General features: G+C 40.6%; 1 protein-coding gene across 1 annotated transcript; it reads left to right on the forward strand.

The window, feature by feature from the left end:
- Nucleotides 1-1,981: 1,981 nt before the first annotated feature.
- CDKN2B (cyclin dependent kinase inhibitor 2B) lies at nt 1,982-7,423 on the forward strand. Its single transcript, XM_079927375.1, has 2 exons — nt 1,982-2,484; nt 5,161-7,423. Exons 1-2 carry the CDS (start codon nt 2,350-2,352, stop codon nt 5,419-5,421), a joined length of 396 nt encoding a protein of 131 aa, XP_079783501.1. The 5' UTR covers nt 1,982-2,349; the 3' UTR covers nt 5,422-7,423.
- Nucleotides 7,424-15,172: the final 7,749 nt, after the last annotated feature.

The following is a 15,172-nucleotide window of genomic DNA, read 5'->3' on the forward strand; positions in this document are numbered from 1 at the left end:
AAGACTAGACGAAAACAGCTCATCCATGCTTTTCACCCAGCAGTAGATTTCTATTCTTCTGGCCAGACCATAATAGAATCAGCATCAACAAATAAAAAGACAGTTTTTTGCTAGATAAGAGTGGAGGTTCAAATAAGAGTGAAAGGTAGAGGGAAGAGATATGGGGACATATGTATATGTATAACTGATTCACTTTGTTATAAAGCAGAAACTAACACACCATTGTAAAGCAGTTATACTCCAATAAAGATGTTAAAAAAAAAAGAGTGAAAGGTAGAGGAATTAAGAACCTGAAAACTAAGAAATGTGGTGTGGTAAGAGAAAGAAAAATTGTTATTAATGCTACCCCCTTCCCTTCCCCATCCAGGTTAATTTCAACTCTGTTGAGGCTCAGTCAGCAAATCTTTAGCCATAATCACCACTTCCATGCCACCCCCTACCCTGTCTGTAAAGAGCTCTTCTTTATTCTACAGTGGATTGGGAGGAGGGGAATCCAAGCTAAGATATGCTAGAAGAAACACGTGGAGTCTCTCATTTGTGAGTAACCAAGCAATTGCCCTCACTTTAAGATTGTGTTTCTCAGTACTCTAAACCAAAAATGATGTTATAGATAAGAGCTGTTAAATGTTAGGAGCATGAGAACTGCTCACCAAAGTTTTCAGTCAACAGATACATAACTTGTGGTTCTCTTCCTATTTCAGTAGAGCATCACCTGTAATTTTTTTTAACCTTAAAAGCAACGCATGGGCTTCCCTGGTGGCGCAGTGGTTGAGAGTCCGCCTGCCGATGCAGGGGACACGGGTTCGTGCCCCGGTCCGGGAGGATCCCACATGCCGCGGAGCGGCTGGGCCCGTGAGCCATGGCTGCTGAGCCTGCGTGTCCGGAGACTGTGCTCCTCAAGGGAGAGGCCGCAACAGTGAGAGGCCCACACCCGCAAAAAAAAAAGCAACGCATATGTTAATGCAAACTCACTTAAAAAGATTAGGAAGAAAAGCAAAGCACTTGGCCTTTAAATCTTCAGAAGTGGGTTTAATGACAGTTTAATGACAGCCTGTTTAATGACAGGTCCAGAACCACATCCCTGTTTTATTATGTTTCATTATTACGGCATAATTTCCTTTATTACCTATGATAAATGGAAATCAAATACTTGCTGAGGTGGGTTTAAATAGGTAAGAGTGCAAAGAAAAATAGGTTGTTCAAATATCATGAAACTGGGATCTCAGATTCTTAAAATATATATATTTTTAAGTGAGGTACCAAGCTATAACTCTCAATCTCAAACTAGCTGTGTGTGAGAGTTGTTTTTTCGTTTTTCTTGTTTTGTTTTGTTTGAGGATTGTATCCATAATTCAAAGATGAAAAGAATAAAAAGTACATTCAAAGCAGCATTCTCAGGATATTTCACTTAGACTGATTTTTGGATCATTCAAGTAGGAAGATATCCCCCCCACCCCCCGCAAATTGCTAAGGTTGATGCAAGACGTGAAGCTAGTGAAGTTCAAGTACCGCCTGGGGATGAATTTCACCAGTATGACAGGTGCAGAGCTGTCACTTTAAGACATCTTAAGAGAGACGAGGTTATTTTAAATGCCTTTCTCTCACCCTTTTGATTACACAGGGAGCGACTAACTTCTAGTGAAACCAGCTGGCCCGGGACGGAAGGAATAGAAATCCTCTGCTCCGCCTGCTGGAGGGAGGTGATTAAGAGCTGAGTGCACTGATTCGACCTTTCCAAAAAACTTAGCCTAGGATTGCTGGACACCCCGCAGCGAGTTGCGCAGCGGGATCCGCTCTGCGGTGTCTGGCGCGTGCGGCCGGGCACCTTCTGGGCTGCTCTTCCTGGCCCCTACCCTCGCGGCTGTAACGTCAGCTGCCTGCCAGGCCTCTCAGCCAGCACAGTGGGACATGCCCGAACGGACAGGGGGCGGAGCCTAAGGAGGTGGGAAGCACCCAGCCCGACTGCCCAGCTGGAAAAGAACTCAGTCCCTGCCGGCTCTCCACTCCGGCAGAGTGTAGCTCGGCGGTGAGGACGCTGCAACGCGCCCGCACTCTGCGGCCAGAGTGGATCGCGCGACGTTGCGGCTGCGCGAGGGGCCTTTTCCTGGGAGCCATCCGGGAAAAGCCCGGCTTAACTACAGGCCTTTCGGCCATTGGACGGACCCCCCAAGCCGCAGAAGGACGGCGAAAGGGGACTGAAGCTAAACTGAGCTCTTTCCGAGTGGGGAGAGCCCGCTAGGGCGAGGTGGGAAGGAGGGGTGGGGCGTGTTGCGAAGCTCACGGCCAGCGGTGGATTATCCGGGACACTTTGCGCCTGGGGGCTGCGAAGTGAGCGAGGAGGACAAGGGCATGCTCAGTGGTGGCGGCGGTGATGCGGCCCTTTCCAACGCCGCGGCGCGGGGGCAAGTGGAGGCCGTGCGGCAGCTCCTGGAAGCCGGTGCTGATCCCAACAGACTCAACCGCTTCGGGAGGCGCCCGATCCAGGTAGCTGGGGGCCCCGGGCCTCGCCGTCAGGGGGCGCACAAACACGGCACCGCGGCCTCCGTGGGAAGCGGCTGGGGACTGAGATCTCCACCGACTTAGACCTCTGTCTCTCTTGCTCTAGTATTCAGCTCAGGTGTAAAGCAGGTTTTCACCCACAAAAAAATTTTAAAGAAAGGTATTGGAAACCCCACTACTTGTTTGGTTTTCTTTTTAATGGGGGGAAAAAGACCAATATCCCCTCTCCCATTTCATAAGAGATGCAAGGGATAGGTTCAACTGGAGAGGAAAGGGGAAGAGGAGAGGTTATTTGGGGAGGAGAACTGTTTTGTCTTATCTGTTTGTCTTTCAACAAACAGCGATCAACTTTCAACGATAGAGATAATTAAATTACAAGGTACACAATTTGGACTGAATTTAAGGAATCATACAAAATCACGGCACATGAAAAAAAATCACCCTGAATCTTTAAGCTGTGATGTGAAATTTTATATTCTTTCCTCATACAGACGAATACAAAGAAAAAAGACAGGATTTCTCAATCACAATACTTAATTCCTTTTATGTAAGCAGTGTCTCTTGAGTGTTACATAAGAAAAAAATGTGCTTCTATATATTTTTATTTAGTTATACTGAATGCTTGGATTACATAAGCATTGCTGCAGCTTTGTTAAATGGCAAAGGGCCTTCATAAATAGTCTCTTCATTGTTAAAATTCATTTATTCAATATGTTTAACTATTAATCCCACTTTAATTAGTGCTAAATATATTTTTTAATTTCTTTAAAATATAAGGTAATGTTTTGTGTTTTATTGTTGACTATTATGGTCACATTTAGTATTCACCTCACAATCACCTTCCAGAACCAAGCCGTTATTAAGGAATCTTGTTAATTGTGTAGATTTTAAAGAAAATATGTATTCATTCATTTTGAATTCATAGAAAATATTGGAAGAAATGACGGATTGTTTAAAGCAGCAACAATATGTAAAGTAGCTCTTAAAGACTTCAAATTATATTAATTGTAGAAAGAGGTTTGTCGTTTTTAATTCACCATATTCTGAGATATTAAGAACCACTTTTCCGCCTCTTCTCTATGTATGAAATGCCCTTTACTTCACTAATAGAAATCATATCATGGTTTCTAAGGGAGGAAATAGATGTTTTTAATACCATGAAACAAACAAAAAATTTTTGCCTACTATCTTTTGATTCCGTGGTACATTTTAAAACATAAACTCACAAGAACATATAACAACATTTTGTATATTTAATTATCAAAAATTATTTTATTATATATGGAATCTAAAAAAAATGGTTCTGAAGAACGTAGGGGCAGGACAGGAATAAAGACGCAGATGCAGAGAATGAACTTGAGGACACGGGGAGGAGGAAGGGGAAGCTGGGACGAAGTGAAAGAGTGGCATGGACATATATACACTACCAAATGTAAAATAGATAGCTAGTGGGAAGCAGCCACATAGCACAGGGAGATCAGCTCGTTGCTTTGGTGCTTTGTGACCACCTAGTGGGGTGGGATAGGGAGGGTGAGAGGGAGACGAAAGGAGGAGGAGATATGGGGAAATATGTATATATATAGCTGACTCACTTTGTTATAAAGCAGAAACTAACACACCATTGTAAAGCAATCATACTCCAATAAAGATGTTGAAAAAAATAAAATAATGGAAATCGGAAACTTGAATGGATAAACATTAAGAAATTTGTTTTATTGTTAAAATGAGAAGGTAAATACTTGCATAATGTACATGTACACAAATGAATACTATAGGATTACTGCTCCAAAACATCCTTTTTCTAAATTATGCATTGCTCTGATGTGACTGCTAAGATCCAAGCTCTTTTTTAGATAGCGAAATGTTTACTATTCAACATTATAAAATTCTGTACAATGTAAATATAGTGTTTATTTTACATTACCTCAAATATATTATCCTCTAAATGTTAGCCTTTATCTATAATGTTAAATATTAAAAGTGGTGAACCATTCATTAAAAACAATTTGTTTTCATCATCTTATAAAACTATGCATGACTTTACTTTTTCCCTTTCATCTCCAATTTTGGCTCCAATTGTGGGACTGTATTCCCTTTATGAGCAGAGACATATATAACAGTGAAAAGCAAATGGCTTCCACAGGGGATTTACTGCAAAAACTAAACAAAGTAAACCTTGTTTTAGACTTAGTTGTTTCTTATTTTCTCTCCTAAAGCACTGCTCTAACTTCTAAAATAAATATATCAGCTGACTGCCTAGTAAATTTTTTAGACTGGGATTATGGCTGGGGTAGAGGAAAGAAAAAGGAAAATAATTAAGACTTTAAAAGTCTTAACTCCACCCATAAATCATTTAACAAAATAGACTCCCCTGTTTCAATGGAAATTTTAAAGAAATCTCCCACAACGGCGATAAGCAGTTTATCATCAGCTCTTTCTTGTCTTCCCACGTTTGGAGAATAAAATGGAACTAATTAGGGCTGAGTAGAGTATAATTGGGGCTGGGGCCGGGGGTGGGGGGGGGGATGGTATTGCGTCAGCAAATGAAGCTTAACTAGACTCCTGAGGCTTGTAAGAGTCTCTGGATCATGAATAGGTATTTCTTTGAGAAGACTCTACCTGCCCCCACCCCGGTCCTGACCGCTCTGCTCTCTCCGGCAGGTCATGATGATGGGCAGCGCCCGCGTGGCCGAGCTGCTGCTGCTCCACGGTGCGGACCCCAACTGCGCAGACCCCGCCACCCTCACCCGACCCGTGCACGACGCCGCCCGGGAGGGCTTCCTGGACACGTTGGTGGCGCTGCACCGAGCCGGGGCGCGGCTGGACGTGCGCGACGCCTGGGGCCGCCTGCCCGTGGACCTGGCTGAGGAGCGGGGCCACCGCGACGTCGCCCGCTACCTGCGCGCGGCCGAGGGAGACTGATGGCGCTTGCACACAGCCGCCCCAAACGATTTTTCTTTTCTCTCCAGTTCCTCACCCCAACTTAGTTCAATGAGGTCTTCAAACGTGGAGCGGCGGAAGTCTTCCTGGGCGACCTGATTCCCCGCAGCGAAGGAGGGGTAGACCGGGAAGAAATTTTTTTTCTCTTTTTTTCTCTGGATGCAGCCCTCGACACTCACCGTGAAGTGAAACGCAGAGAGGTGGGGCAAATGGATTTCCAGCGAGATTTAGGAGCCGAATGTGGAATTCCCAGGTTTATTTTTCAGGGTTTTCTGGCGAAAAGTGGCACATGAAGAAATCCGCGAAGGAACCCAAGCGCTGCTAATCTTCACACAAAAGATGCTGGGGCGGAGTGGGAGGCGGCGGTGACTGGCATTCGGGTGGGAGGCAGGTGATAACGTTCGCCCCATTGACCTTGAAAGACCCCCCCCCCCTTTAAGCCCCTACGTCAGGCGTTAGGCCCTGGGGATATGAGGGCAAAGCTGAAGACGGAGGACCAAGCGATGATGACGGTCGTCGTGGGCTCTTTCTTTACAAGCTGCACGGAGCAGAGCAGGTCACGTGCAAAACGCTCCATACTGGAAGCCTTGGGGACTCGCGCCCAGCTACACCGGATAGTGACGGAGAAGAGAGGACCCGGAAGCCACCTCGAACTTGCCTGCTTATTCTAAAGTCCCCAGGGCAAGGTGATTCTGAACAGCTCTCCGAAAGGGGCGCTCGTTTGCTGTTGTTAAATAAAGGCGAGATTCTTGCGGCGTTCCAGCAGTCCGCGCACAGACTGAAGTCGGGGATTGTAGCGAGAGCAACTGTAGGTAGGCAGTTAACTGTAACGATTTGTTTAATCTATGAACGGTAGGATACAGAGAGCCCCCTGTAAATTGCCACTTGAAAAGATTTCGTGATATTTTGTACTTCTGGGTGGTTCTTCAATAGCAGTCTTACTTACGGAGACTTTAAATAACAAAGTAACTCGTGGCCCTTGGGAAAGAGGTGAGGAAGAACTACAGCTTTTACACGAAGCTATGGCACAGTAGCAACGCCCAGATTGCTTTGATCCTTAACCTATTTATTTCTCTGTTAAATTTTCTGTTTCCTTTACTACAGTCTCAGGGGGTCAAACAATGAAATATTACAAATGTATTTTAGAAGATCCATGCACTTACCCAGTAAATTATCTCAGGATATTTCCCAAAGCGTTGCTAAGAGTAGATTGAATATAAAACTGTTGAAAATATATGATGATGGCTCGCGGAATGTCTTAATATCTGCTGAACAAACTAAAGGTGTACTGTTTGGGGATTTAATTTCCAGTGTTGCTTGATACATTACAGCATTGGAATAACTGATATTTCACTGTTTTAATGTAAAAAAAATTGAGATTGGACTCCAAGATTTTGGCTTAAAACATGATTCCATTCCTAATTTAAAGAAATTGTGGAATCTGATGACAACCTGATATTAAGGGAAACTAAATCAAGAAAATGTGGTTGGGTACTATAGGGTTCTGTGAGATCCACAGCCATATATATACTATATATATATTATATATATTTGGCAAATATATATATATATTCGGCAAATATATATATTTATATATTTGGCAAAACCAAAACATCATACATTATTGGAAAATCAAGTACCACCTGGTTGCACTGAAATAGTAATTTATGAATACATGTAAAAGTAAATTCAGATTTCAAATCCACCTGGTAGGCAGATTTGGTCAATGTGTTTTATCAGCAGCACAAGAAGTATATACTGTTAAATCTGTTTAAGATTTCACTTTGAAGGATACATGCAAGCAAATATAGCTCTATATACATGAGCCCTGCTTCTGGCTCTATTTTACAATTACAGAAAAATATACGTGTTAATTTCTGTATCTAAATCTAAAATATTACCAAGGTTTGTACACATCTTACTACCTGACCTTCATTGCAAGATCTGGAAGTGAAATAAATTCAGAATTCAATAATGTATTCATTTGGCCTCATTTTTATATTTCCTTTTTCAGCCGAGTGAATGGATGAGAAAACAAGGATGATTTACTATGAAAGCAAAATCTATTTAAAATTTCCTGTGTTCTAATGGCTAAAATTAGTAATTTCAGATATAAGGAATGAAAAATAGATTCAAACAGAGAGCTCAAGATCCATACAGTTCCAAATGGCTTTGGGAAAGTGTGTTCATAGGAATGCTTTATTATATTTTATTTCTATATTATGACAAAAGCGATATGAATATGGTGTCCAGGACCAAATTAGTTCATTTTATGAAGCTAGGTAACTGACCTTCAGCAAATAAATAAAACTAATTTAACTTAGACCAACCACACTGAGATTCTATATTGTCCTTCCTTTTATGGGAAATGTTAAAAACAAACTACTTGTGTGTTAATATGTAGTAGTGAATAGGGATTTTTTTTACCACCTCTGCAAGTATCAATTATTTTTTAAAAAAACAAAAGAAATGCTTATTTTCCTTTTATGCTTTATCAGAGGCTGATTATTTTTATGATAGGGTGTAATTTTTCCAACATTCAAGACGTTGCCACTCTACCAAAAGAAAAGAAAAAAGAGCAAGTAGAAGTAGTCATCTTCAAAAATGATAGAAATAATCTTGGAAGCACTCTTGTGGACTGCCTTCTGAAACAAATGCAAAAGCTGTTGTCATCTACAGTCATCTTCTTAGCAGACTAAGAAGTCTGCTTTGGTATTTATGTCAGCAGCTAATCATAACCAAAATCTGACATGACTACTAAGTTTTCACTATCAACAAACTATTTCATTATCTTGTGAAAACTTGAAAAATAAATTTTAGGTTGGCATAATTTCACAGTGTTCAATTACCAAGCTTAAAAAGATGGAAACGGGGAGAAATAAGTAAGAAAATAAGAACATTTTAATTTTAAAAATTACTTGAAGGAGCAACAAGAGTTGAATCACAATACTTTCAATATCTTCTCCTGTTCTATTTATAATCCCAGTGAAGAAAGAGGGAATGAAGCAGAGATAAACTAGGACTTGATTGGAAGGTAGAAAACCTGGGTTCTCGTATTAGTTCTTCAACTAATTCAGTATATGACCTACTAAATCATGTGACATGATTAGCCCCAATTTCCTCATCTATAAAAGATGGGAGTTGGACTAGATTACTTTTAAGCTCCCTACCATCACTAAAGTTTTATCGCTTTATAAGTTTGTTGCATACATGACTGTAATGGGGTCTTATATTTTATTAGTAATGATTTTGCCACTTTGCTTGTCTGAGCCAAGAAAAGCTATATAAAGGAATAGAGAGAAGAGATGCATTTTTAAATTCTGGAGCCTTGTGGGGTGGGGGATCTCCATAAGCACCACCTCCACCAGTTAGTTGAGAAGTTACCAACAAGTTTGTGGAAACCAGCACAGAAAAGATGCTTTGCAAAATAAATATGTAGTTTAATTTTAAGCTCTTTCTTACTTTGTCTTACCTCTGGGGTTTTTTTCTGTTGCATTTTGCATTTCTCTCATGTGACTCATAGCCACCAAAAGAATTCACTTCTTTAAGTGAGATAAGCAGGTAGACCCAATAAATTTATTAAAATAAATGCTGAAGTAGGTATTTACAAACTAATGTAAATGCTCTGAAAGAAACAGTGTTTATTAAGTAAACATATAACAAGTGATACTGACCTAAATGGGGTTGGTATAGGAGTTAGAACCAAGAAAAAATGTTGGTGGCATTGGAAGGAATAGAAAGTGCAAAGGCACGAAATGCTAAAATATGTAGAAAAGTCATTAGAAGATGAATAACTCTCTGTAAATAGCTGCTGTGGAGTTTACAGACCCATTTCTAAAGGTCCATTCTTTCTGGTTTGTTTCCATTGGATTCCATGAAGTTTTAGGTCCCTAAATGTTGCCTGGATGATAGTAGGAACCAGCTGGTCAGGGAAGAGCTCTGTATCACCTCAATATCAATACATGTTGATTTATATTACTGTGATTAATATGTAATCCATGCCAGTTACATATTATTTCATTAGTAGCACTGGCTTCAAAGCAGAATTTCCAGTATTACATAATTAACAAAGGGGTGATATATACAAGTTACCATTTCTATAAAGTATTTGTTTCCTTTATGCAAGGAATGCTATTAAAGTCTGAGTAAGGAATTCAAGAGGCCAAAAAGGACTCCTACCATTTGTAAAAGCTGATCCTGAGAAAAGTTTTATAGAAAATCAAGACAGTAGGGAATGAGCAGTTTCCCATTATTTCAGGCCTGGGAATATTTCACAAGCCCCACCAGCGTGTAGACCATAAGCAGTTTGTTTTGGTTTTATTTGATTAATTCTGTTAAACTACTGATCCATCTTCCATAAAACACCACCATGCCTCTCCTCCTTCTATTCCTTTTGTTACTTTCTTTTCATCTCATTCTCTGCCCTCCTGAAATGGCTGACTTGTATTATAATTTGAAGTTTGAAATCAATATAAACCAAAGATTTTTCTGGGGAAAAAAAACTATGAAGATGATACACAGACTGTCTCACAGACATCTACGTTTTATTGGAAATTTACAAAGGAACCCCAAACACCTGTTAATGCCCTTCTCATTCAGAAGCCCCTGACATTAGACCTCCAGTAGATCTATAGAGTCAGTGCTGGCACATAAAATGTTTTACAACAGAGTTAAAGTGAAAACTTTAAGACCAATTACAGTAATTAAACCATGGCTCATTTCCCTTTCAAATTTGGCCTTCTCCCAAAATGCATAATCTATTTGTCTATCTTCTCTTTGGAATACTCTATATTATGAAAGGATAGGTGCTACTTCCTTTGAACCCTTTCTTGTGTGACCTCAGGGTCTCCATTGCATTTTAACCAAACGCCACTCTACCTTCTTCTCACTTTACAAATTTCTTCATCTCCTTGCCTTAGCTGAAAACTGGGTCTCCCTGAGAATTCCACTTTCTTCTGACCAGATAATAGTTACTGAGCTGTGGATAAGAGTGGGAGTCAGAACCAGTCATGAGTGTCTGCTGTTTGGGTGGCTTTCAGTATAGTCCTAAACCAGATAGGTAAAGGTTATTCATTGTTCTTCAGTTTTCACTCATCTCATAGTATAAATAATTGCATTTTGTTTTCCTTATCAAATTAAGTTGTAAATAATTTCAGTGTATGTCATTATGTATTTTATAATATGTTTATAAGAGATAACATATAAACATAAAACAGTAAACATTTTTTCTGTTCACAAAGCCACAGATAAGTCAACAGATTATGACAACACACAGAGTTTTCTTCTGAAGGGTGAATGTTGGAAATATTTATATCCAATGGCTTCTCATTCTGTGGGTTATGAGTACTAAGCTCTATCACCTTTCCTAGGGCACAGCAGTACCCTGTACAGTCTCCTATATCTGCTCCCAATATGCCACCTTAGAGTTATAAGCTATAAACTTGCCTAAAATATTTTGTCATCCTCTACTACTCTCTAATGTCTAGACTGCCTTGGACAGTTAGAGATATCATATATGGATCCATTCCAGAGCTGCAGGAGCCTTTTGATCTGTTTAAATCCCACCTTGAACAGAAGAATTTAATGTCATCCCCTTTCTAGGGAAAAATTACGTGACATTTCATTTTACATTCACCCTCAGGTATTTATTATGTCTGTACAATGATGGTGCTGTCCCCATCAGTCATTTGAGACCAACATATAGGGAAGTTGTTCTCAACCCTGGCTCTCAATCATTCATGTTCTAAATTTTGAATTCACTGACCAACTTCAGGACTACAAAATTAGAATCTCTAGTTTTGGAGCCAAAAATTTCCATAGTTGTTACTCTAAAATTCTTGTTCATGGTAAACTTTCAAACAGTACAGAAAGTAAACAGAATTAATATCTCCTGAAACCTCTCACTATCTAGGAGTAACCACTATTTTTGAAAACTTTTAATCAACTTCCCAGAAATATAGGTATACATAATTGTAAACAGCCCTGCCCCAACACACACATTTAGGAAACCATTCTGCAACTTGTTTTTTTTTTTTTGATAGTAGATCTTTGACAACTTGCATTAGGAAATAAAGATGCACTTCATTTTTTGTATAGCTGCATAGTTTTGTATTTTATGGATAAACCCAAATTTTTTAAAACCAGTCTCTTATTAACAAACATAAAAATTATTTCCTTTTTTTGCTACTACATATGCTGCTATAAAGAAACTTCTTTTCATCCTTGTATGAGCAATCTGTATCAATTTATAGAAGTGATATTGCTGAGGCTAAAGGTACATCTGTCTCTTTTTCTCTCACACAAACACACACATACCGTATATGTCTGCACATATGTGTGTGTAAAATCTTTCCATACTTATGTGTGTATATATATGTGTATATGTGTATATCTTCAATAATATATATACACGTATATGTGCATATATACTTTTCATACTTAGATGAGTTATAGGAGTGGAACTGCTGAGTCAAAGGGTAATATATATACATGCATATGTAATATGTATTTTTTTCCATACATATATACACACTACATAAAAGTATACATATTTCCATACATCTATTTATGTATGTGTATATTTGCATACATAAACTCAGTGGAATTGCTGAGTCAAAGGGTATGTATATGCACATACAGTTTTAATAAATACTGTAAAGTTGCCTTCCAAAATGAATGTACCAAGTTACAATAGTATGTAAGAAGATTGTTTTCTGACAACTTTGCCAATGTTATCACTCTTTTTATTTTTGCCACACCTGTAGGTATATGTCAGTGTTTTTGTTACATTCCTTTACTAACCAGTAAAATTGAATATATTTTCATAATTTTTTAACCATTTGACTATTTGAATATCCTCTACTCTAAACTGCCCATTATATTATTTGCTAACTTTTCTACTGGGTTATTTTATTACTCATTTATGTATTTATATATTCTAGAAGTTAATATTTTATATGTGTTCAAATAATAGTTTTAAAATCTTCTAGTGTTTTGTGTCTTATACCTTTGGGGTTTTTAGTTTGAGCATGTGCAATACTAGGGAAGTTTCTCACAGAATTTTGATAATCAAGAGATACCTGAGGGAAAAAGCTAGTGTCCTAGGACATCACAGCTAGAGGGTAGTTGGGTGGCATGGCACAGACAAGGTATTAGTAAAATGCCCTCTCCTATCTCTGCCTGTGGGATGAATTTGCTGATCCAAAATAGAAAATCATTTTAAAAAATAGAAAATAATTTTCCTCCATTCAAAAACTCAGCTGCCAAGTCAGTTTTTAGGCCAAAGGAAGAGAGCAAATAAAAGCTCCGACATTCAATGATTCTCTTTCTGCAAAAATGACCCATCAATATTTCACTTCCTATTGACTCTGTTTAGCACAACAGAAAGGGCACAAGGCTTTCAGTCCAAAGACCTTCTTAATGATTCCAGCCCTGGCACTTGCTGGCTATAAAGTATCTAAGATTTGAGTGCCTCTAGGCCTCAGTCTTCTCACCTGTAAAGTAGGGTAGTAATCCCAAATTCAAAGAGCCGCTGTGAGGATAAGTAATACAAGCGAAAGTGTGCACAAATAACACTGATCAGCTCTTGATCATACTCTTCTTGAAGAACACAAAGCCAAAGTCATCTGGAATTCCAAACGTGTTTGGAATGCCACAAATTAGTTGTGTTGCTGAAGATTCATCTTCATAATTGTATTTTGCTTAGTCTAATATTAAAATTAGATAGAATTCCCCTGCATACCACAACTAACAAAACACAGGTGTTGGGTAGCAGGGGAAAACCAAGATGGAATTTAAGTTTGAGTTTTAAATTTTATATTCTTTGAACACAGAGCTTACTGTATAGTCATCTTACTCAGTGCTCTTACTCAAATGGCATTCCTCTGAAGTGGGTAACTACCCTTATCCCCAGAACAAGTTTGGGCGGACAGGAAATGGTTATAGGTTAAGCTATACAGGCCCAATCAATACAGAAAGATCACAGAATGTAAACTTGGTTGGGAAACTGAGGCTCAGCAGACCTTTCAGGCATAATAGGATAATGTGAGGTTTAATTTTATGTGTCAACTTGGCTAGGCTGTGGTACCCAATTGTTTGGTCAAATACCAGTCAAGTTATTGCTGTAAAGGTATTTTTTAGATATAATTAACATTTAAATCCATAGATTTTAAATAAAGCAGATTATCTTCATAATCTGTGTGGGCCTCATCCAATTAGTTGAAGGCCTTAAGTGAAAAGAGGTTGCCCAAGGAAGAAAGAATTCTGTCTCCAGGCTGCCTTCTGACTCAAAACTGCAACATCAACTCCCCCATGGGTCTCCAGCCTGCCTACTTGTCTTGCAGACTTCAGACTTGCCAGCCCCACAACTGGGTAAGCCAATTCCTTAAAATAAATCATACAAGCACGTGCGCGCACACTCACACACACACACACATACACACACACACACACACACAAAGTGGTTTTGTCTCTAGAGAACCCTGACTAATAATTTCAAGAAATGTGTAATATAGGTTTTCTCACCCTCCCGCACCATGGTTTACTGCCACAGCTAGTAACTCTGCCTGGGTCCAGGAAACCCTTCTCTCTTCCACTTCTCCAGAGTCCTTAAATGATACTGTGCTGAAACTGGGCAGCATTTCCCCTCCAGGATGCTTTCTCTGATCCTCCACCTCCTAAAGTACCCCTCTTCTGTTTGCCATAAAATGAAATCCCCTCACTATAATTGTATGTTTTTACTAGTCCATCTCTCTCCTATGAGGTTTATTTTGGGGGTGGTGGTGGAGGAGGGGAATCATAGGTGTGGTGCAAGACAGAGCAAGACCGGCCTTCCACGGAGTTTACATACTAACTACTGACAGACAAACAAGTAAACAATTACTAATGATAACTTCTGTATGGTAAGTGCTTTAGGGGAAAAAAAATACGGTGCCTGGAGGAAGAGTCTCTGAGGGGGGCGGGGGGGGCGGATATACCTGAGAAGCGCCCTGAAGGAGTAGGAGCTAGCCTTGTGAAGAGCCAGAAAGCGCATTCATTCTGTCACAGTGGAGCAGCAAGCAGCCTCAGCATGGAGCCTGGGTGTTCCGTAAATTCTGAGGGAGTCCTACAGGAGAGGGGAGAGGTGCATTTGTAAAAGTTATTTAGAGTGGCTATTTAAGCCTGGTCCCTAAGTCTCACTTCAGCCGGCGGGTCAGGAGGCTACATCCTGTGCGGAGGTGAGGGACGGGAAGTGGAAGCAGCCTGCGTGCCGCTGGACGAGGTCTCTCAGTTACAGTACGGTGGCTTGCACCATCCAAGCCTCACTTGCCTCCTCCAGATAGTGAGAGGCTTGGCGTCTGTCTCGCTACGGATCCACTCCTGCAGCTCGGCCAGTTGGCTCGGCCACAAGTAAAAGAAGCCACTTCGAGGCGGGCCACCTTTCAGGCTCCGAAGGCTGGGCCTAGTCCCACATCCTCTCTTACACGCCGGGCCGGCCAGGCCGCGCCTCCAGCCCGCGAGGCTCTCGGCCCATCGAGACTGACTTCAGGCCCGGGAAGTTGGGGCATCGGGTCAGCACCGCCCGCCTGAAAGAGGCGTCCTGGGCTCGACCACTCGCCTTCGGGGGAGCCGGCGAACCAGCGCCAAAGCTCCATCCAGCCCGACAGCCGGAACCCGTCAGTCTGCGCTCTGGAACCCGGCTCCTGCGTGTCCTCAGGCCGCCTCGGTGTCCTCGACTCACCCCTCCTTTATGCGG

Source organism: Stenella coeruleoalba (assembly GCF_951394435.1).
Source record: "Stenella coeruleoalba genome assembly, chromosome: 7".
Classification (NCBI taxonomy): Eukaryota; Metazoa; Chordata; class Mammalia; order Artiodactyla; family Delphinidae; genus Stenella; species Stenella coeruleoalba.

Bases quoted from the DNA above. Each gene is read 5' to 3' on its own strand.
- CDKN2B (XM_079927375.1), top strand. From the start codon at position 2,350: ATGCTCAGTGGTGGCGGCGGTGATGCGGCCCTTTCCAACGCCGCGGCG. The intron at 2,485-5,160 runs GTAGCTGGGGGC...TCTCTCCGGCAG, and splicing joins TCGGGAGGCGCCCGATCCAG to GTCATGATGATGGGCAGCGC.